This window comes from Mesoplodon mirus, assembly GCF_964341445.2.
Source record: "Mesoplodon mirus genome assembly, chromosome: 10".
Taxonomy (NCBI): Eukaryota; Metazoa; Chordata; class Mammalia; order Artiodactyla; family Ziphiidae; genus Mesoplodon; species Mesoplodon mirus.
The window spans coordinates 88,267,360-88,292,524 of record NC_138986.1 but is presented as its reverse complement, the minus strand read 5'-3'; the positions used below and the strand labels follow the sequence as shown (position 1 = coordinate 88,292,524).

Below are 25,165 nucleotides of genomic sequence, written 5' to 3'. Positions count from 1 at the left end.
CTACAACAAACTAGTTGCTTATTTGTAAATTTAAAACAGAATCTTAAGTTGTATGCTTAAGAGTAACCTATATCCCTGAAAGTTATATATTAATATCTCACCTTAAAGACGAATACTGCATGGTATCACTTATATGTGAAATCTTAAACAAAAAAAAAGAAAAAAGGCAAACCCATAGAAACAGAGCAGAATGGTGTTTGCCAAGGGCTGGGAGGCAGGTACACATTTTCAGTTATAAGACGTAAGATCTGAGGATCTAATGCATAACATGGTAGCTATAGTTGATTATACTGTATTGTATAAATGAAAGTCAATGAGAGTAGATTTTAAGCATTCTCACACAAAAAAAAAAGGTAAATTTGTGAGATGATAGATGTGTTAATTGACTTGGTGGCAGGAATCTTTTCACAACGAATACATGTATCAACACATTACATTATACATTTTAAACATATAATTTTATTTTTCAATTATACCTCAATAAAGCTGAAAAAATATTTGAAATATTTAACAAAAAAAAAGATGTGACCGACAAGGGATTAATCTCCAAAATATACAAACAGCTCATGCAGCTCAATATCAAAAAAAACCAAACAACCCAATCCAAAAATGGGCAGATCTAAATGGACATTTCTCCAAAGACACACAGATGGCTAAAAAGCACATGAAAAGATGCTCAACATCTCTAATTATTAGAGAAATGCAAATCAAAACTACAATGAGGTATCACCTCACACTGGTCAAAATGGCCATCATCATAAAAATCTACAAACAATAAATGCTGGAGAGGGTGTGGAGAAAAGGGAACCCTCTTGCACTGTTGGTGGGAATGTAAATTGGTGCAGCCACTATGGAGAACAGTATGGCGGTTCCTTAAAAAACTAAAAATAGAATTACCATACGACCCAGCAATCCCACTACTGGGCATATACCCTGAGAAAACCGTAATTCAAAAAGACACATGCACCCCAATGTTCATAGCAGCACTGTTTACAATAGCCAGGACATGGAAGCAACCTAAATGTCCATCAACAGAGGTATGAATAAAGAAGATGTGGTACATATATACAATGGAATATTACTCAGCCATAAAAAGAATGAAACAATGCCATTTGCAGCAACATGGATGGACCTAGGAATTATCATACTGAGTGAAGTCAGAGAAAGACAAATATGATATGATATCACTTGCATGTGGAATCTAAAATACGACACAGGGACTTCCCTGGCATTCCAGTGGTTAAGACTCCTCGCTTCCACTGCAGGGCGGGGTGGGGGGTGGGCGTGGGTGCGATCCCTGTAAGGTCCCACACATGCTGCATGGTGTGGCAATCAATCAATAAAATACGACACAAATGAACTTACTTACAAAACAGAAATAGACTCATAGACATAGAAAACAAAGTTATGGTTACCAAAGGGGAAAGGGGGGGATGGATAAATCAGGAGTTTGGGATTAACATATACACACTAGTATATATAAAATAGCTAACCAACAAGGACCTACTATATAGCACAGGGAACTATACTCAATATTTTGTAATAACCTATAAGGGAAACGAATCTGAAAAAAGAACATATATGTATAACTGAATCACTCTGCTGTACACCTGAACCTAACACAGCATTGTAAATCAACTAGACTTCAATTTTTAAAAAAAAGAAGGAAAAAAAGAAAAAAAAATTCCATGTAATGTTAAGAAGGCAAGTCAAAATTTCTTTACCACTGATACTTTTAAAAAATCTTTATCATTAATATTACATTCTAAATAATTTTTTAAAAATCATTAAAATAAAAAAAGGCAGGTTTTAAGGCTAAGAAATAATGTGTCTTCATAGAAAAGCATATGGGTACTGAGTTTGCTATAATTTCTTGTTCTCGGTTTTCCTGCACCCGGAAGGAGCCAGCCTGGGCTGGCTCGACAGAGCACAAGAAAATAATTATGGGCTTCTAGTCCATGTTGACACACCAAACAGTTCAAAACCCTCTGAAGTAAATAACCTTGTGGATCGCAGGCAAGGCTGAAACAGTCCGAGTTTTCCCACTTACTCATTCTAAACACCATTTGCCTAGAGCAAGAGTTAGCAAACTTTAAACAGTGACTCTTAGGCTTTGTGGGTCATGGAATATCTGCTGCAACTATTCAACTTGCTTTTGCAGTGTGAAAGCGGCCACAGACAGCATGTAAGTAAACGGAGTGGCCGTCTGCAATCACACTTTATTTGCAAAAACAAGCTGCAGGCTTAGTTTGCCAACTCCTGGCCTAAAGATCTAGAGGCTTTTAAGTTAGAAACAATTCAAAATTGAAACTTTCCAAAAAGAAAATACACAGTGTAAAGCCATACACTTAACACATACCTGAGCTGGCGGCAGGACAGTTGCAGGTAAGGGATTAGAAATCATCGGTCCAAAGATGTCCAGATCATCGTTCAAGGCCTGTCCCGTGGCTGTGTTCCCATTAGTCACTGGCACCTCGGCAGGGCCGTCTGAAAAGAACGTAGATTCTTGTCTTAAAGATTCTAGAATCTCTTAAATACTTGAAACATGGCTTTATTCTAAAAATATATGGTTAAAAGTTCAAAAGGTTAACAACAAAATGTATGCCCTCCCTCTACCCCAGGCTCTCTCCTCTCTCCCAAAGAAACCATCTCCAGTTTTGTTTGTTCTTGAAGAAATATTCTTTACCCACCAGTTTCTAAGTATATATGCAAACCCCTTTTTAACAAATGGTATGATACTATTGACATTATTCTGTGTCCTGATGCTTCCTTACATGTAAGGTACTGTTCTGCGTACTTTACATATATTAACTCATTTAATCCCATAACCTTATGAGACTGGCACTACTTTTGCGGTCACTGGCTAAGCTGGGATATGATACCATGTTCCTACGAAGGCTGCCTCTCCATAAATACACACGTGTGCGCATGCGCGCACGTGCGCGTGCGCGTGCGCGTGTGTGTTTCCAATATTACTTCATATCATGTTTACCTACCTTGGAAATAAATTTTAATGATTTAAAATGTCTGGAATGTTAAATTTTAAAGTTACATAAGGAAAAAAACTGGACAGAAAGAAAACAAACATACACTATACACTGATTCCGTAGGCAGTATCCACAAAACACTGAAATAGACCCTTTCTGTACTCAAGTGCGGCCACCTTCAGTGTTGGGTGCACCGAGCCGCCGGGTGGCGCCGACACCCCAGATCAGCCTCCTGCTCACCCTGAGTTCTCATCTCCCCCTGATGTCAGTGGGGGCCGGGTGGGGGGCAGTGCAGAGAGCTTGCGAGCAAGCACGGGGTTTCAGGGAGCAGGACAGCTCACACAGCTCAGTCTTCCGCGGTCACGACCCAAGGAGCAGTTCAGAACATGACAAGTCGAGTCTCTGAGGACCTACATCCTAATCGGGCTCCCACTTCACAGCTTACAAGCTCACTCGATCCCTCTGATGAACCACACACTCCTCAAAGGCGAAGGAGGCATCTTCTAAGACGCCCTCGACAAGGAGGGGGATGGACGTCTTGCACAGAGTAGATCCTTGGATACTGGACAGATTTAATGGAAGATCTACCACGTACTAGGTATTTCTATCAAAACCCACAGAAACTCACAGATTTCTTCTCTTTTTTGAGGTGTAACTATAGAAATTAGTATCTTTTATTTCCCTGCTTAAGCTTCAGTGAAACAAATTATCATTAATTGCAATGAATAAATGGTCACAGTAAAATATTCTTTACTACTTAATTTATAAAAGTGTGTGTGAAACCCATGAAAGGTTAGTTTGGAAGAAACAAATTGCAAATATTTTTCAATAATTTTCCATGATATCACATTATCAGAGCCATAAAAAAATATACTCAGCACATACATTTATGCATTACACATGTTATATCTCTATAAGCACTACGGACAATTTAAAGGTGAAGCAATAAAACAATGCGTAGATTATTACTAATTTATAATATACAGAATTTTAAGCTAACACACAACCATGACATAAAAGAATTCAAATATGACTCATACATGAAAGTAATTTTTTCCATTTCTAACTCATTCAAAGTGGCAACATTCATTCTGAAGTTAGACTTCTTTCAGGTGCTATTTTATGTTTTCCAGCCCATTCCACATTCCATTTACCTGATGTGTAGTACATCAGGTAATATGAACCAGAAATAAAATATTTTAGGAGGACAGGGTATTCTAGATTAAAAACACAACTAAAGGAACATCTCTGTGCCATCCACAACTCAGTAAAGAAACTCAAATAACACTGCCATGTGAGTCAGTGGTGCTTGAACCCCTAAGCTGCAGAGCTGAGGACAGGGGAACAACCTCATCAAACAGACACGTTCATTCTATCACATGAACATGGAAGCACTTTATTAGCAGAAAATATGACTGTATTTCATGCAACTTAAACTCACAAACAGAAGCACATATCCTCTAAAATAAACCACAACCAAGAGGAACAAAAGTAAAAATGAGCATAAGTAACTATTTCCAGTTTTTCAGTTAAAACTTTTTGCTGTTTCAAGTAATAGCAAACACTAACAATTAGGATAAATTTATATTAAAAAAAACCCTTAAACATGAGAAAATGCTATCATTAACTTATTATTATTACCACTATTATTATTTTTGGTGAATTGGGGAAAAAGGTATCAATCTATTTTTTGCCCCAGGACATGTCAATTAGCTTATACAACACCAGGGAGCGCAGGATGCACTGTGTGAGAACCAAGAGGCTCATCGACTACAGGCAAATAATGTACTTGCATTACTTTATAAACTGAACATGTTGCAGACATTTTAAGTCTGTTCAAAGTCCCCCAGTCTCCTCCCCACACGACCCCCTAATATGACGGATTGAAACTCCCATCAATTCTCCTTGTTACTAAAAAAGCTAAGCATTCACAGAATTGTCGAAAAACAAATCCTTAACTTACATGAAAATGTCTCGCCCTTGCAAAATCTGTACACAAATTCCCAACGAGTTTTCCCACTGGATTTCAATGTCTGCTAATTTGACTTACTACATTTGGCTTGCTAAAACACATTCTCTACCAAGGACTGTTTCATTTGTTTCAAAACTTGTCTTTTTTACTTTCAGTATTTAAAAAGGACAGGGGGAGGAGGCTAGTAATCATTACCATCACTATAAACATCACCTGCTTCCTGAACTTCTTAAAAGAACGTTTCCATGTTATCATTTCTGTCTCCATGGAGGATGAGAAGGCATCTCCTTCCATCACCCCCAGTTACAGAAACCGGGGCACAGAGAGATTAAAGACTCAATGTCGCTTCCCTAGTGAAGCAGCAAAACTTGTACTAGAACGAAGCCTTCTGAGCCCTGGACTAGCGCGTGCTCTTTTCTTTAAGCCACATTACACAAAAGTCATGTAGTTACAGCTGTAGATAAAGAAATCACTTAAAAGCCTGAACATTAAAAACCAACCCTTACATAGTTAATAATTACTAGTACAAAGTTAGAGAAGCAGTGGCGTCAACAGTTCAGAACCCACTCCGCGCCAGCCTGTCTCCACACACCCCCCCCCTCCACCCCCATCCTCCTGCCAGGCCCAGCATCTCCTCAGGGGACAGTGAGGGGCCCGGCCGGTGCGGCCACGGAGGGGCACCCGGGCCGCGGGCGGGAGGGACACGGCCGGCCCCGTCACAACCACTGCAGCTCAGCGCGGCCTCTCCATCAAGGGTCCACCTGCGGCACAGTCCTCGCCGATCAAACAGAAGCTCAGAGGCCACAAAAGCCACAGAATACCAAGATGTTAAAAGCAGTTTTTCAGATAAACATTTAAAAATTTAGAAAGAGTAAGTCTTATTCAAATTAAATGGTTTAAACAGTGTAAATGTTTACATTAGCACTATAATGTAAGAAAAATAATTAAATCCACACGGGCTACATTTTGAGTGTACAGACACATGGGCACACGTGCACACACACCCAGACCAATGGAAACCTCCCCCTCCAGGGGTTGGGGAGCCCAGGGCCAGGCCACGCAGCGCCTCCAGGGCGGGAGTGGCCGTCTGTGCAGACGGCGCATCAGGACCCGCATGCACAGCACCTCCCTGTGCGCAGGGGCTCCTCTCTCGGCTGCAGGGGCGGGGGGAGCAGCCCCCCTCATCAACATGCAGAAACAGCAGCCAGTGGACAACAAACAGAATTGGAGCCCCAGAGTACAAGAACAGCCTGAGGCAAATGGCAGAAACTTAGCTGGAACAACACCGGAAAGAACAGTAATGAAGCACAAAGGACCCCTCGAAGAGGAAATGAGCAAACAAGAAATTAGGACAATGCAGTAAAACAGGGAAGGAATTTCAATTTTAAAGGCAAGGCATCAAGCCTACAATTAGCTGCTTGTGGGCAACTATTTTCTTTCTACGTTACATTAAGATTTCAGACTAATGTTTGATCTGAAAACCGAGTTGGTAGATGACTGTTTTATACTGCACACATACTAGAAATTCACAAGAAAAGCTTAAACGTTTTGAGCCAAAAGAAAGAAAGTGGTTAAAAATCAGTGCTATATCTCTCACGAACAGAAGGCCTGCCCAGCGCACAGTTACTGGCCTACTTCACATCATGACACTGGTAGATGCTTAGAAAGAAGGTAGCATTTCAAATATCACAACGTCATGAAGGCCATTTCTATCATCTAGAAACCTTCCATGTAGCTGTCGATTCTATTAATCGTGGCTATACCAGAACTCACCTGACAGCAAAAATCCAAATGAGTAAAGGTAAACAAAGTACTTAAAACAATATTTAGTGTTTTTTTCTTGGCCCATTCCAAATGCCTCTGAATGATACCATGTATAAACTAAAAGGAAATAAGAATAGAAAAGCTGGATTTTTAATAACCCACTATTAATACTAACATTTTAAAGTTCTGTTGCCGGGTACTCTGATCAAGCTCTATATAAAGTGTCTCAGTTTAACGCCCCCATCACCTCCAGAGATTTTGACACAATAAGACTAGGATTTCAACAGAAGTCTGGTGATACAGCTGGAAAACTCAACTGCTATAACCATTCTGAGCAGCCTTTCCTGGTTCCCCCAAACAGAAGCAGTGCCCCTACCCCGTCCAAGGTTAAAACAGTCCCCGGGGCAGCTGCCCCGCCTCCCGAGGGCACAGAGGGTGGGGCTGGCGCAACGTCCAGCCGGGCACCGTCCTGGGCCCCAGCTCCCCGCTGAGTGCACAAGGCCCCGCCCTCCCGGCCCTGCGCTCCCCTCGGCCCCGCCCCCACCACCCAGCCTGCGCCCCACCCCCTCGCTGGCCAGGCAGCCTCCCAACTCCTACCCCCCAAATCCAGGGGCGGCAAAGCGGCAGCCTTCCCAGGTGCCTTACCGTAAGTAATGTCACTTTTGGTTTCTGTCGGCGTGTGAACACACTGCATGTGACGGGCACGCCCCACATGCTCACACTTGCACCACACTGACTGCCTAGGCCCTGTCCCCCCATCCTCTGTCAGAAAGAGGGCGCAGCTGTCTCCTGAATCAACGCTGGCACAGAGCAAACGCTCCACAGATACTGGTGAACTGAAACGTTTCCAAACACAGATCACCAGAGGCTTTCTCGGGGACAGCAGAGCCGTGGGGAAAACGACAGTCAGGGGGCGGTCCTGCTTCTGTTGGGAGAAGAAGGGAAATAATGGCCCTGATTCTGAAAAGAACCGGTGGTCTGGTTGCAAACCCCGCCTCGTCTGTGCCCTGTGCACTCCCCCACATCTGGCCCTCGCTGAGCCTTCCTCCCGGGAAGCCTCCTCCTCCGAGTCCACGTTCTCCTGGGAGACCCTGCAACCACTGCTGCCAGCACCCCCGCCGCCCCCCTTCCTGGTCTCACGGCCTCCGCGCCCACGACCGGCCACCGCAGTACCGCGACTGCATCCCAGCTGGAACCCCTACTCCAGGCCACCACGGCAGTGAGGCTGCTGTTCTCTGTCAGCCAGAACCCTGTCCTCCAGCATCACTGTCCACAGCTGGGAGCACCGCTGCAGCCACAGCAACACACACACACACACCACACACACACCATACACACCACATACCACACCACACACACACACACACCACACACCATACACACCACCTACCACACACACCACACACCACACACACATACCACACACACACACACATACACCACACACACACCACACACACACACCACACACACACACCACACACACCACATACCACACACACATACCACACACACACACACATACACCACACACACATACCACACCACACACACACACACACCACACACCACACACACACACCACACACCATACACACCACATACCACACACACCACACACCACACACACATACCACACACACACACCACACACACATACCACACCACACACACACAGACCACACACCATACACACACACACCACACACACACCACACCACACACACATACCACACACACACACACACACACCATACACACCACATACCACACCACACACACCACACACACCACACACCACACACACCACACACACACCACACACACACACACATACCACACACACATACCACACACACACACACATACACCACACACACATACCACACCACACACACACACACACCACACACCACACACACACACCACACACCATACACACCACATACCACACACACCACACACCACACACACATACCACACACACACACCACACACATACCACACCACACACACACACACCACACACCATACACACACACACCACACACACATACCACACCACACACACATACCACACACACACACACACACACCATACACACCACATACCACACCACACACACCACACACACCACACACACACCACACACACACACACACCACACACACCACACACACACCACACACACACACCACACACATACCACACCACACACACACACACACACACCACACACACACACACACACACACACGGCGGCTCAGCCTGGGTCGGCCTCCTCCCTACTCCCCTCTCCACAGCTCTGTTCCAAGCGCCATCACAGCCCTGACCCGTCGGTCGTCCGACGCTGTCGGCTCAACAAGCAGCAGACGGGCTTTAAATCACAAGATACTCTACAAAGGGAAGGCGCGGGGAGCTCGTGTATCTGGGGGCTCGCTCGCCCTTCCCGGCTCGCACTCATGCTAAAGATGACCCCCAGGGCACGTGAGAGTTCACCTGACGTCAGGTTGCACGGCATGAAAACTTCATCTGCTCCTCCTCTGACTGGCAGCAGCAAGAAAAGGGACCTCTGAGCGGAGGGAAATCACAGGTAATTGTGGATCGGCATTACGCCAGGTTCCACGCTGAATCCTCAGAACCACCTTCCTTCCACAATCCCACTCTTCCCCGAGCAACAGTCCTCTGTCTTCTCATTTCCAGACTGCACGTGGACGCATCCTCACTCGCACTACTAGACACAAACGGAGCTGTGTTCTCTCCTATTTACCAGAGTCCCATGAACTTGGCTGGTGCCCAGTAAATATTAACTGAATTCATCCTTTACCTGAATGTCAGAGGCATTAGCTGGTCATAATCTATTTTCACAAATGATAAAAAATGTCAAAGAGCAGCGTGAGATTTTGTGTGTTACTAATGTAGCGTAAGGCAGAGAGGAACATGGTAAGTAAGCGGATGTTTTGTTTTTCATTATTGTTCTTGACTGACCGTGAACACTCAGCCTTGAGCACAGCCTGGCTACAATGAAAGCTGCCAAGTCTAATTCTTCACCTGTAACTAGTGAGGCGTCGTCCTGAGAAGGAGCGAATCTGAAGTGGAAACAGCACTGATCAAAGAAAGAAGCCTGCTTCCATGAGATGCAGTGATGCTCTCCTTCATGGCAAAACTCCTTCTTCTTAAAGCTTTGTACGTTTTCATGTCACTCAAAGAGCCCTTTTCATTTTCTACTCAAGAAACCATTTAAAGCCTTTTCCTTAATAAAAATGTTACTTGGAATTCCTTTGTATTAAAACACACACTTGCCTTATGAAATGAAATAAACTCCCACGTGTGTTACCTTGTAAACTCAAGTTACAGACGTTCATTTGAAGCATATTAAAATTTCCAAGCTTTCGGCTTCCCTGGTGGCGCAGTGGTTGAGAGTCCGCCTGCCAATGCAGGGGACACAGGTTTGTGCCCTGGTCTGGGAAGATCCCACATGCCGCGGAGCAACTGGGCCCATGAGCCACAACTACTGAGCCTGCGCATCTGGAGCCCGTGCTCCACAACAAGAGAGGCCGGGATAGTGAGAGGCCCGCGCACTGCGATGAACAGTGGCCCCCGCTTGCCACAACTAGAGAAAGCCCTCACGCAGAAACAAAGACCCAACACAGTCATAAATAAATAAATTAATTTAAAAAAATTTTTCCAAGCTTAAAACTGTTTTCAAAAGCTTAAAAAAAGATGGCTGAGGGCTTCCCTGGTGGCGCAGTGGTTGAGAGTCCGCCTGCTGATGCAGGGGACACGGGTTCGTGCCCCGGTCTGGGAAGATCCCACTTGCCACGGAGCGGCTGGGCCCGTGAGCCATGGCCGCTGAGCCTGCGCGTCTGGAGCCTGTGCTGCGCAACGGGAGAGGCCACAGTGGTGAGAGGCCCGCGTACCGAAAAAAAAAAAAAAAGATGGCTGAGAGTCAAGTGGAATTACTTATTTTTAATTTTTAGTTAACTTTTCTTACTGCTAAGTAGGTGGCCTTTAGGCTAACCTACTGAAATGACTGAGTGGCCTTAACAGTTGCTGTGAACCTCCTGCTCTGTTTACTCCTTCCTTCCCAAGCCCCTCCTGCCGCAGGTCCCTGCAAGCTGGGGGACTTCGGGGCAGGGGGTGCCCTGTGGACAGGTACGACAGCCGCCACCTCTCAGGGGACAGACACACTGACCGAGATCGTCTGAAACTGCTGTGAAGCGGTTTCAGAAGTAAACGTTGTAGAACTCATTGCTCTTTAAAAATTATATAAATATACAGCTTTCATATGTATATAAGATATATATCTCAAACACTTCTCTACCACTTTACAGCCTCAAGAGACAAGAACTCTGCAAGTATGAAGCCAGACCGTATAGGACAGGTCAGCTCTCTCTGCAGCCACCGCTCTCCCCAGCACCTGCCGCAGGAGCCCCGGGCGCCCCCCCCACAAGTCCCCACAGAGACACGTGGTCCCCCCTCTGTGCACAGTACTGTGCTGCCTATGTCACACTATCCACTTGTTTACGCTCTGGCCAACAGCCACGGAGAGGCTCTTGCATTCACTTCCCGGTGAAGATGCCAGAGCCCAGGGTACCGCCTCTAACTCCAGGGCTCCCCCGTGCCACGATGCTGCCAGCTGTCCCCTGGACAAATGGGCCTAATGTCTGTCTTATGTGACACAGTGTCAGCTGGCAGTCTCCGAATTTCATTTCCTGTCAGAGCTCATCACAGTGTAACAGTTAAGAACACGGGTCAGGCTCTGTAATCTACCAACGGTGTGACTTTGGGCAACTTACTTAACCTCTCTGTGCCTCAGTTTCTTCATTTGTAAAATGAAAACAACAGTAGTTTACCAATTTCAGGGCTGTTGCAAAGATCCAACGAATAAATGTCTGTAAACACTCAAAAGAGTGGCTGGCACACAGTAGGCACTATCTCAGTGTTTCTTAAAGTAACAAGATGACAATTTAATTACTACTGGAGTCGAACATCTTGCTGCAGCTCATCTACGAGCCGAGACTGGACTGTGAAGTCAGGGAGACCTGGGTTTGAACCCAGCTCTGTCGTCCAGAAGCCGAGCCTTGGAAGCCAACTTCTGTCAGCTTCAGTGTCCTTCTCTGTTTTAAAAAAACGGGGGGGGGGGGGGAGAAGGAAAAGGGGCAAAGGTGTGTGTGTGTGTGTGTGTGTGTGTGCGTGTGCGTGTGTGTGTGTGTGTACAGTATGCTCCCCGCTGAAGGGCCGTCGCAGGCTGACACGCACCTGGGCCAGGGGCTGCGCACAGGCTTCCTGCCGGCAGAGCCGTCTCCACTGCAGAGGTCTCACCCACCCTGGAGAGAGGCCACGGAATGCAATTCTGGCCCGGCGGGTCCCTGAGAACTCTGCTGGGGGATCTTCTGGGAGAAGTTTTCCCTCCTGAGAAAAGCAACTGCTGTAGGGAAGCCACCAAAGTTTGGATGTGGCCCTGAGGCCGGGGGGCTGGGGCCTGAGCTTAGTGCCAGAGCTCCGAGGGGGACGGGACAGGGGGCAGGAAAGAGGAGCCCAGCTCCTAACCTCACCGCCCCCGACGCCGCCCCCCCAAACTGCTCGCCCGCTACGATCATCAGACGCCGCCCATCTCAGCCACGCTCAGGCGCTCAGCCACCTGCAGTCACAAGGCGCCTCATCCACAGCCGTGTTCGCTCCTTCAAAACCTGAGCGTCACCTGCCTGCTTCCTGTCGCCGGTACGGTCCCCGGAGGCCCGCGAAGATGCCCTCTTGCTCTCGGCCCAGGTCTGGCAGGGCCGTGCCCTCGTTCCCGGGTTGCGGTGTTGGTTCTCCCGCTGGTCCGCCTGTCGCCCTCGGCTGCCTCCCAGCCCGGACTCGGGGCCACGCGGGGAGCTGCCGGCAGCCGGGTCTCCCCCAGCGATGCAGGCCCCCACCTGCCTGCTCTCCCTCCACAGGTGTGATCACACAAAACTACCACCAATTCCCGAGACCTCCTTTTTGAACGGGTAATAACAATCTATAATCATTCGTGGACCATACTCTTGGCAGCAGAAAAAATAAACATTTTTATTGGGTTTAAGCTGTAGCTGAAAAGTGTAACAGACTACAAAATTACTTCGGGCACTCACGCTAGACAGAGCGGCCCTCTTCCTCCCTCCCTGGAAAACAAGGGTGGCACACAACGACCCCAACCCCCGGATCCGCCGAGTGTACAGCTCCGGGCCGCAGGCGAGGCCCAGGGCTGGGCCACGGCTGGCATTCTTTCAGTCTGCCCAGTCACAAGCTTGCTTCACTTTACAGCGTATGGTCTTTGAAAAACAGAAATCTCCCTGCAGGAATTTTCTGCTTTAAAGGTAACTAGAGTGTTTTCTGTGGGTGTTTTATCTTTTGTTTTCTGTCCAGAAAATCTTATAAAAACAAAAAAATTTAGAGGAGAAAAAGTAATATATTCACCTCTCATTATATAAAACTGGAATATATATGACTAGATCATTAAGCTGGTTATTTACTAAAAACCATGTTTAACTAGCATTGTCAACCCACCTGAACTTGGCTACGGCGATAAGCTAATGCTTTTATTTCCATTTCCTGAAATACAGGCATGAAGCGAAGACTTTAAAACTTGCCCAAAGCTGTACTGTATGTTCCTTTGAGCTTTTCAATTAAGAAAAAACTGAGGAAGCCTCTATCTAAATACATCTCTATAGTTCAGTATGATTTTCATCACTGAGCTCACACTCGATTCTCTGTGAGCTCTTCCGAGGTCCCCGAGTCACACACACACACACACACACACACACACACACACACACACACGCCACCCCGTGACCAATGGGCCTGCGGTCAAAGCCTCCTGAGCAGGGAGCAGGCGGCAGCGGTGCGCACACAGAACGGGGGCTGAGGACAGACACCCGCGGAGGGCTCCCCACCTCTGGGGAGACTGAGCTGAAGCCTGCAGTTTACGATGCTGCTCAAGCCTTCCACTCAGAGCCGGTGCTCACCCCTGAACACTCTAATCTCAGATGGGATCTTCTAGAAAAAGAAAGAAAAAAAAAAAGCCTGGGGGATTATCCTAACCAACTGCTAAGCAGTCTGTCAATTTTCATCATGTGAAAACTAAGTCATAACCAACAAAGGACGGACAGGAGCATACAGTGTCGGGCGTGGCGAGCACCCCCCCACAGGCCCTGGAAGCCAGTTTCAATTCTCTTCTCACACAGCGGGGACACATTCTAGGCAAGCGGGTCTGTGTCTGGAGCATCCAGGGCTTGTTCATTCTGGGCCTCAGTCGAGAGGGGCCCTAAGATCTTGGTTACGTCCAAGATCAGAGGGCAGGTAATAACCAAACAGCTGACCCCACTTCTGATATCAGACAGTAAAGCACTGAATCAACAGTATTTCTACAAGCTTCCAACGTGAGTTACCACCCAAAGACGAAGTCGCCCTTGCAGGTACGATGAGGAGCACACCCTCAAGTCCAGCAGAGCTCAGCCTTGGTCGCCGCCCACACACTCGTGTACACCGTGTGCCATCAAAGGGCACAGCTGAGTAGGGCCTGTAGAGCTAAAAACCTTTGGCCCTTTCCAGAAAAAAATTTGCTGACCCTTGCTGCTAAAAAGTATACAGACAGCATTTTACGTTTGACCTTGGGATGGGGAGTCGATCTGGAAAGTGAGCCGGAGAAAACAGGTTAAAAAAAGACTTGCCAAAGGGCCGTTAAAAGGGAAGTTCGAATTTCTAACAAATGGTCTGGACTCTCTCGCTCCAGGAGTCACCGAACGTGATCCTGAGTGCACAGTAACCCTGGGATCCTGGCCCGGCACGGCTGTGTAACCGAACTAACCCTGTGGGGATTTTCTCTGTATTTTCTGCAAATGTTTTCAGTTTACGCCTGTTCTGGTCTCATTCACATGGGGATAGGCCATCTTTTCTGCAAGACCATAAATCAGACTGCAAGGCACCTGCCCCTCCTCCCCACTGTGTCTCACTTTACAGGGGAAAACCAGAGCGCCACGCTCAGCTTGGGCAGCAGAGAAAACAGTCTGCGGCCGAGGACGACAGCAGCAATCCATCTGGTTTGGGAGTGCTGCTCCCTGAAGGTCTGGAAGGGCCTTCCAGGTTACTGCGAAGCAGCAGGAGGGAGGCGCTGTGATGTGCTCTGGGCAGCGCTCCCGGCCTCCCGCTGCTAACACTCCCTCAGCGAGACCCCCAATCCCTCTTTCTGACCCCGGCGCCCACCCTGCCACCTCTGGAGCTGTTGCAGCGCATGATCCAGAACCGCCCATCGCCCACCAAGCCCTCTCTACGCCCTTAACCTCTCCCACAAACACAGCCGCTCCTTCCTGCCCTAAGCGGACCTCGGTTCTCCCCTAAGGACACGGGCTCCTGACGCTCTCCCCATCTAAAAAGAGAGCAGCCTTCCCGGTCACAGGCCCGTGAGAGAAGCGGAACCGCTGCCAGCGCGGCTGACTCTCCCAGACACTGACACCAGAAGAGGGGTGCTGCCGTGCCCAAACCCGAAAACCCAGGAACTCTGAGACTGGGCGGTGGAAGGCAGGGACACACGGACAGGAGTTCGACAAACGGAGATGCCGTGTGACGGTGAACGGCTGGAAGGCAGAGACGCCCGCGCTGACCCACGCGCTGAGAGCGAGAGGAACAAGCGTTCGCCGGGGTCAGGGGTCGAGCTCCAGGCTCGCGACTACGCAGCAGCACCGCGCCAAGGGCTGGGCACCCGAGGCCAGTCCCGCCACCTGTGCCCCGGGCCCCAGCCTGTGCGGCTCCTGGGGACCGCCTAGCAGGCCCGCCTGTCCCGCAGGGTCACTCCCCAAGGGAAACACCCTACAACTTCCACTGGGCAGCAAACCCCACTGGCGGTCTCTCAAACCAGGCCCAGAGCCGGCTACTTCTCGCAGCTCCCGTGGCCACCACCCCCTCCCACCTGTCTCACCGGCCTCGCCTTGCTACACATTCGCAACAGGGTAGCCGTAAGGGCTCCTGAAAAACCCAAGTCGATGAGGTACTTCTTTGCTTGAATCCTCCAATGCATTTCCAGGACACTCAGAGTAGCAGCCTTAGTCAGGTCCAAGGGTCACTCACCAGCAGCCACGCCAGGGCCCTCTTCCTGGCCCCGCCCGCTCCCGGCGGGGCTGCCCAGGGCCACTGCACCCGCCCTGGCCTCACCACGCACAGCCAGGGAGCCCCAGCCTCCTCAGGTCTTCCCACCGACGGTATCTCAGGGGGCCCCCAACACCCACCCCCCAAATCCTGCTTAAAATCACACCACTGCTTTCGTTCTCTTTTAGCTACAGTACTTAGCAAACATGACCCATGACGTATCTTACTTAACTATCTCTTCACTGTTTCCCCAGACAGGGGTCAGGTACTTTCGTCTGTCTTCCCTCACAGCTCTCTCCCCAGTGCCTACGACGGCGCCCGAACACACGGCAGACACTTCAGGAGGAGGTGCGGGGTCAGTGAGCGAGTCTGTAGGGTAAGGGCCAGGCCTGGCTCAGCTCTTACATTTCTAAGTTACGGACCGATAACCAGGCACTCACGGCCGGGAAGGAAATGCTGCCGCCAAGACAAAGGCGCGTGGAGTCCTAGTAGGATCTTTCCGTACTGTGGCAGAAAGTCTTTTTTCTCGTTTACAGCAAAGGAAATAAAATACAGAAATTATGAGAACTAGTATTCAACACAATTATATTTAGAGCCCCTGGACTAAGCCCTATTTTTAGATTTCTGATATACCACTTATTTTCACCACCATAGAAGATGTTTATCTATAGGGAGTGTACCTGCATGATACACCAGTTTCCTAAGTAAGACAAAAACATTCAGTTGTAATTCTTAAGACAGAAAACCATTTTCTCAATAGAACAAAGATCAGTTTTTAGAAAAGCAGTGTATGAAGGTCCACTCTACCTTCCAACTGTCTTTCACTGTTTTCTTCTGTTATTAATCTCTCCCTAAACTAAAAAAAAATTCTAAATTAATTACTGCTGAAGGCTCAGATATTACTAAAAATAACCATTTATCAAGCTATTTTAAAAGGAAGAGGAGAAAAACGTAAAAAGAGCTGACAGTATTTGTAGATAAGGACAGTACAAGCACTCCTTGAACGGAAGTCTGTTTACTCACCAGGCAGACAACATCTATCTGTCCGCCGTGAGAATAAATATGACATTAAAATGAGCACAGACATTCTTATTGTCATCAGACACATACAATGAATCTAGCCACTAGATCTAGGTATAAAGCATGTTGCTTCAGCTAACCAAAATTAAAGTGTCCTTTAAAATAGCACGTTATAATAAGGCTACACCATAATTATCTTGCTAAGGGACCCCCCTCCAACAAAACTAAATAAAGAGAAGGTGGGGGGGGGAGAAAAAACAATCTACTCTTCATTTCAAATGCTGAGATGTCACAGTCCACCAAGGCTTTGAAGAGTACTTTGTTATCCTCTCTCCCCAAGGAACTCATTACTTGTATTTCCATGAAGGCACTGCTGACAGACACCAGCTCCCTTATTAAAGATTTCCCTTTTGGTGGGAACTCAAAAAACTAATCATACTATTTTCAAATTCAATTAACAGGTATCTTTTGGCACACTGACGATAAAGCTATTATATTCGTTTTAAGTAAACGTTTCAATTGTTTTGTAACTCTAATTAATGATGACTTGTATTTTTTTTTTATTACTTACCGAGTCCTAAAAGATCAACAGTGGGCTCTGCAGCTTTTTTAGGGCTGGTACTTTTTTTAGGCTCCAATTGCTGATCTTCTTTCTTCTGCAGCTTTAAAGTAAATAATCAGATTTATTATTTTTTTCAAATAAACTGAACAAGACTTTTAAGCCTCAATTAGGCATAGTTTTGATAAAGTTAGTGTAATGTAGCCTATGAAGAAGCATAGTGTGATAAAGCCTAGAGCATTTATTATCATAAACTTAAACACAATCATTGAACTTGGACTGATAAACCGGACACAAGGACCCCACAATAGTGAATGTAGACATTTAATCGTAATGTAATTGTTCCTAAGCATTTAAACCCTTCACGTGAACATTCCACACAATGTAGTGTTTTACTTGTTCGCTCCTGCTGCCGGGCAGGCCCCGGGGTCCTCGCGAGCAGAGCAGAGGCCACCGGCACTAACGGAGCCTGATCTGATGTGCAGGCAGACCCCGTTTTACTGCTCTTCCCTTTACTGTGCTTCACAGATATCACGCTGCTTACAAATTGAAACTCTGTGGCGACCTGCGTGGAGCATTCTTCCAACAGCATTAGCTCACTTTGTGTTTCTGTGTCACATTTTGGCAATCCTCACAATATTTCAAACTCTTCATATTTGCTCCGGTGATCTGTGATCAGTGATCCTTGATGTCACTCTGTAGTTGTTATGGGGGAGCCACGAACCACACCCATATAAGACAGCAAACTTAATCAATAAATGCTGTGTGTGTTCTGACTGCTCTACCCACCCGTGGTTCTCCACCTCCCTCCCTCTCCTTGGATCTCCCTAGTCCCTGAGACACAATACAGAAATTAGGCCAATGAGTAACCCCGCAGGGGTCTCTAAGTGTTCAAGAAAAGGAACAGTCGCATGTCTCTCACTTTAAATCAAAAGCTAGAAATGATTAAGCTTAGCGAGGAAGGCACGTTAAAAGCCCAGATTGGCCAAAAGTAGGCTTTCTGCACCAAACAGCCAAGTTGTGAATGCAGAACAAAAGTTCTTGAAGGAAGTTAAAAGCGAATAGGCTTAGTGCTGATATGGAGAGTTTCAATGGTCTGGAGAGAAGATCAAACCAGCCACAACATTCCCTTAAGCCAAAGCCTAATCCAGAGCAAGGCCCTAACTCCCTTCAATTCTCTGAAGGCTGAGAGAGGTGAGGAGGCTGCAGAAGGAAAGTCTGAAGCCAGCAGAGGATGGTCCATGAGGTTTAAAGAAATAAGTCGTCTCCATAACAACAAAGTGCAAGGGGAAGCAGCACGTGCTGATGGAGAAGCTGCAGCAAGTTATCCAGAAGATCTGACTAAGATAATTCATGAAGGTGGCTGCACTGAACAACAGATTTTCATGCAGACAAAACAGCCTTCTACTGGAAGAAGATGCCATCTAGGACTTTCATAGCTAGAGAGGAGAAGTCACTGCCAGGCTGTGAAGCTTCAAAGGGCAGGCTGACTCGCCTGTTAGGAGCTAATGCAGCTGGCGACTTTAGTGGAAGCCAGTGCTCACCTACCGTTCCAAAAATCCTAGGGCCCTTAAGAATTATCCTCAATCTATGCTGCCTGTGCTTATACATGGAACAGAAAGCCTGCATGATGGCACATCTGTTTACAACATGGTTTACTGAATGTTTTCAGCCATGTACTGCTCAGAAAACAAGGTTCCTTTCACAATGTGACTGCTCGTTGACAATGCACCTGGTCACCCAAGAGCTCTGATGGAGATGGACAACGAGATTCACGTCGTTTTCATGCCTGGTAATATAACATCTACTCTGCAGCCCACGGGTCAAGGAGTCACTCTGACTTTCAAGTTTTATTCTTTAAGAAATACACTTTGTAAGGAGTCAGCTGCCTCAGACAGTGATTCCTCTGATGGATCTGAGCAAAGTCATTTGAAAACCTGGAAAGGATTCATCATTCTAGATGCCATTAAGAACATTCGTGATTCATGGGAAGAGGTCCAAACATCAACATTAACAGGAGTTTGGAAGAAGTTGATTCCAACCCTCATGGATGACTTGGAGGGGGGTTCAAGACTTCATGAAGGAAGGAACTGCAGATGTGGTGAAAAAAACATGAGAACTAAAATTAGAAGTGGAGCCTGAAGATGTATGGTGTTGGCCAAAAGGTTCGCTCAGTTTTTTCCGTAAGATGTCTCTAGTAGCACTTAGTTGTCTTTAACTTCATTCAAAACAATTTTGTTAGATTGTATGTGACAGCTGTCATATCAGCGTGCATTTAAAACAAAGACATCAAAGATGTCAAATTCTAAATTATGCTTTATTATTTCAAGAGAGGTAAAAATGCAACTGAAACACAAAAAAAGATTTGTGCAGTGTATGGAGAAGGTGCTGTGACTGATCCAACGTGTCAGAAGTGGTTTGCGAAGTTTCGTGCTGGAGATTTCTCACTGGACGATGCTCCAGTGAGAACTGGTCGGGTAGACCAGTTGAAATTAACAGCCATCAAATTGAGGCATTAATTGAGAACGATTAATAGGGGAGATAGCTGACATACTCAAAATATCCAAATCAAGCGCTGAAAATCATCTGCACCAGCTTCGTTATGTTCATCACTTTGATGTTTGGGTTCCATGTAAGTTAAGTGAAAAAAACCTTCGTGACTGTATTTCCGCATGCCATTCCCTACTGAAATGTAATGAAAATGTTCCAATTTTAAAACGAACTGTGATGGGCGATGAAAAGTGGACACTGCACGACAATGTGGAACGGAAGAGATCGTGGGGCAAGGGAAATGAACCACCACCAACCACACCAAAGGCCAGTCTTCATCCAAAGAAGGTGATGTTGTGTATATGGGGGGGACTGGAAGGGAGTCCTCTATTATGAGCTCCTTCCGGAAAACCAAACGATTAATTCCAACAAGTACTGCTCCCAATTAGACCAACTGAAAGCAGCACTCGACGAAAAGCAGCCAGATTTAGTCAACAGAAAATGCACAATCTTCTATCAGGATAACACAAGACCACATATTTCTTTGATGACCAGGCAAAAACTGTTACAGCTTGGCTGGGAAGTTCTGCTTCATCTGCCGTATTCAGCAGACATTGCACCTGCGGATTTCCAGTTATTTCGGTCTTTAACAAAATTCTCTTAATGGAAAAAATTTCAATTCCCTGGAAGACTGTAAAAGGCATCTGGAACAGTCCTTTGCTCAAAAAGATAAAAAGTTTTGGGAAGATGGAATTATGAAGTTGCCTGAAAAATGGCAGAAGGTAGTGGAACAAAAGGGTGAATATATTGTTCACTAAAGTTCTTGGTGAAAATGAAAAATGGGCCCTTTATTTTTACTTAAAAACCGAAGGCACTTTTTGGCCAACCCAATAACTAAATTGCTGCAGTCTCAGGATAAAACTCTCACAGATGCGGAGTTGCTTCTTACGGAGAAGCAAAGAAAAGTGTTTCTTGGGATGGAATCTCCTCCTGGTGAGGATGCTGTGAAGACCGCTGGATGACAACAAAGGATTTAGAATATGACATAAACTTAGTTGATAAAGCAGCACAAGGGTCTGAGAGGAACAACCCCAATTTTGAAAAAATTCTACCATGGGTAAAACGCTATCGAACAGCATCATATGCAACAGAGAAACCATTCCTGAAAGGAAGCATCAATCCACACGGCAAACATCATCACTGCCTCACTTTAAGAAACTGCCGCAGCCACCCCACCTTCGGCAGCCAGCACCCTAATCAGCCAGCAGCCAGCACACGGAGGCAGGACCCTCCACCTGCAAAAAGACTACGGCCTGCTGAAGGCCCAGATGATGGTTAGCTTTCTTTTGGCAATAAAGTATTTTTAAATTAAGGTATGGCTGAGTAATATTCCATTGAATATGTAGCCCACCTCTCTTATGCCAAGAAAATAAAACATTCATTCATTCGCTCATTTATTTCTCAAACCACTCCCGCAAGATCATTTCTTCAACTACCTAAAGAACTCATAGCTCAGCTGTTACACGAGTTCATTTTTTGTTAGCTGTACAAATGCATAAATTTCTAAGAACATATATCTCCCCTTACTTGTTTCTGGTCACTTACTGTCTCCCCCTCAGAATCAGCTTTTTAACTAAATAGCCTACCAATCATTATAGATATCAATTCTTTAGCAACCTTCTCAAATACACAATTACCAGCCTGTAACTATATAATTCTCAGAAGTTTAACATAATTCATTTGGCATTCTCTTTTTCAACCTCCAACAGAGGTAAGACTTACCTTGCTTTGTAGCAAAATAATTTCAAAGAAAGCACAGTTTGTAGTAACAAAGTAAGCAATCTTTTCAACTGAATACTTAAACTGCTAGACCTTCCTTCCTTCTTTTTTTTTTAAACTGGACAACCTATGTTACTGTAAACACTTAAATCTGCAAGAGAAATGGGGGATTAAATGGCCACGAGCGAGTGCACAAACTTCAAACCCTCCCGGGGCAGGCCTTCCCTGGTCACACTCCTTGCAGTACTCTATATATTATATATGCAAGCGTCATATGTTTAGTTGGCACTTAAAAATCTAATCCCTGACTTAACTTAAAATCAGAAAGCCTTAAAGCTGAAAATAAACTTAGATAATATGGCCAAACTCATTCATTCTGCATTATTAACTGAGGTCAGATATTATATGCCAAATAGGGATAGAGTAACTAAAATTTATTTTCTGTCCCTCAATTCAGATTGATTTCTTTGGTATAATATTTTAGTCAATCTTCTTCCATGCAAAGAAGCACAAAACAAACCTGTGACAGATTCCTTCCTACTCACTTTCTACAGTCTAAGAATCCAGAACCTCTTCAGGCTAAAATGATTTCTTTTTAAAAAATTCAAATTCTGGTTATGAGTTATCTTCCCACTCAATTAGAGAACTACCTTTGAAAATATTACTGAGTATGAACTTATCCGCCCCCCAACGTTTGGAAAGGGGAGAAAACGCCAAATCAAGCAACACAGAGGCCCTCTCATAAGCTTGGCTCCCACCCTCAGCACCGCTGCAAACAATCTGGAAAGTATCTTTCCTTCCAGACGTCACACACCTACATGCATCCCAAGAGTTTCTCTTCTTCCTTGGATTTCGACTGCATCATAGTTTTAAACTGGTGCATGTCAACCATTTCCACAGGAAACTGTATAACAGAGAGCATGTGTGTAGGTGCGCAGGGTAAAGAGAAACATGGAGGCGAGAACAAGGAAACGTCCGACACAGAGTTCATCAAACCACGGATGCAGCCCACCAGTGGGTTCTTGAAGCCCCTTTTATGTATAACAACTAGATTTTTTTTTTGGTATTAAAAAAATGAAATAGAACATAAAACAGAGCACACTGCACAAAGTAAAGGTAAGCACTCATGAACTGTTTTGCACATTTGTGCACATATGTGAGCGCATGAAGGCTGGACCATGATGTAAAACAAATTTCTTACCAGAGTCATGGGCTGAGAAACACTGTTCTAGAGACGGTCTGCTCCTTTGCTGCTACAGTGGGTCAGCTCACTTGAGTGAGCAATGTCTATGCCCTAAACCTTACCGACCACTCCAAATAGAGCTGCTCTACATGGACTTCAATAATTCAGACACGAGTGACCCTTATAGCTGGCATCTCAGAGGCTGTCCCACAAATCAAAATGGCAAAATCGTTGATCACTTTAAAAACTGTTTTGTATCCCTTCAACCTCAAATCCTGCTGAGGCAGCATTGTGAACACATGGGTGTGTGGCGGAGATCATTTTAGAGATCGCTCTGTAACTGCACAGTAATCCAAGTACTGCCTTATATGCATTAGTGAGAACTACAAAGACTGCATTCAGATGATACTCTTCTTTGCCCATCAACGTAAACATAAGAAAGCAACCTCATTGCTTTTATTTTAAAACATATTAAAAAAGTGAAGGACATGTACCACGGCACTAAACTACACAGGTAAGACATCTTCCTGAAATTCTAGTCAGAATAATGCTTATAATACCTTTTAGAGCTAAATATCCATAAAAAGATTTTAATTTTCTATTCAATTTCTTTGAGTGACTTTCCAATAACTAAAATTTAATTCTCAGCCATATTTATAATTATTTTCATAGATCTTTGTGTAAAATGACAGGAATAGCCTTCCTAGCCTTAGGTGAGTAATAATATCTAAAAAATACAGAGCCAGGAAATTCAAAAAATCTGTGTATATATATTACCATTATGGAGGTTCAAAAAAACTCTAAAATAAAATCCTCTAAATCCGCCTGTGACAGTCTTTAAACAGCCTGGATTTATCAAGAAAAGAGATGCGCCCTGAGTTCATCCTGGAAACCCTGTCTAATGGCCTCTCTGAAGTCTACTTAGTTTCTACAGCTAAGCATAGTTGTCACTCCCTATCTTTACATATGTAAGAATACATACATATGGAACCAGGTTAACGTCAGAGAAGAACTACAAGTAGATTCCCACAATGTATTCCAGTTAAACACTTTGCATAATCAACAAACAGGTGTGTAACAGGTTATGCCTTCCTGAGCAAGCTCTTCTGAAATGAACACACCTGATTTCTACCAGACTTGCTTGTAACACAAGCAGTCCTATTTATCACATATTTTCAGGATATAAAAACAGTAAACCTCAAACAAAAATATTAATACACAAACTATTAATTTGACCTTTTGCTCTATAGTGTACCAATTCCATTGTACTTTGCAAAGAATAAAGATAAAATTGAGATATGTGAAATACAGCTATCATATAAAGCCAAATTTTAGAAGAATTAAGAATGAAAATGCTATTGTCTTGTTAGATTTTGGGACAGACATAGAACACGGTGTCAGAACAGTAAGTCAAGACCTTGAGAGGCACATCTTCCCTCATGTAACTGTCACCCTTTTGATATTCAAGCAGTATGTACAGAATCATTCCACTTCAAATTCTCCTGCTACTGAAAACATCACATATGGAATTTGCCTTTTAATAGGTGAAGAATGCAGCTGGCTGTCAATGGGTAATATTAGGCAATTTATAATTTATTAAACAAACTTTCCTAACAAGCAAGAACCCAGGTCTGCTTAGATAAAGCAATTTTATAAAATGTAATTTCCTTAGATTCATACCGAGCAAATGTCTCATTCAAATTATTAAAACCTGTATTAGCAGAAAATTCACTGGCCAATCCTTTCGTAACTCATAAAACTACATCATAGAATGTAACTGAATCAAAAACCACTTAGTTTCCAACTCCTACATTTACCAGCATTTCCTAAGCCTTTAAACAACAGAAATAATAGCTGAGCCTCTAGAATGTGATTCACTATTCTTCAGTTGACCAATTAACGTAAATAATAGTGTTAATATGTAAGAATAGGGAAGCTATACAACCTTCTAAGGTCTAGACGTAATTATTAGATTTTTTCTTTAGAAACTGACTACATCACAAATTATGCCTTAACTAGTTTGTCTACAATCAGTTTCCTTTAACATTCATAGACTCATACAACTAGATGAGACAAAACATATTGTTTAATTCTCTCATTTTAAAGTTAAGGATATTAAAGTGATACAAAGGCAGGGAGGTCTGCAGGGAAGACAGGAAGGAATCTAAAAGGTAGGAGCTGGTAAAGGCACCCTGGGAAGAAAACCGAGTGTGGAAAAGACGGCGGACCCACCTGCCTAACCTGGAGGTCTAGTGTCAGGAATAAAAGGTAAAGCTGAAAAAGTAAGCTGAGCCATGTTACACAA

At 45.1% G+C, this 25,165-nt stretch overlaps 1 protein-coding gene across 4 annotated transcripts in view; it reads right to left on the bottom strand.

The window, feature by feature from the left end:
- The window catches only part of SMAP1 (small ArfGAP 1), a 157,436-nt gene that overhangs the window by 7,571 nt on the left and 124,700 nt on the right, over positions 1-25,165 (bottom strand). For all 4 annotated transcript variants that reach the window (XM_082634167.1, XM_082634169.1, XM_082634168.1 and 1 more), the window contains 2 exons: positions 17,421-17,511; positions 2,360-2,487 (listed from right to left, as the gene is read on the bottom strand). In XM_082634167.1, coding sequence (XP_082490293.1) covers positions 2,360-2,487; positions 17,421-17,511 — 219 coding nt within the window. The remainder of the gene's footprint in view (positions 1-2,359; positions 2,488-17,420; positions 17,512-25,165) is intronic.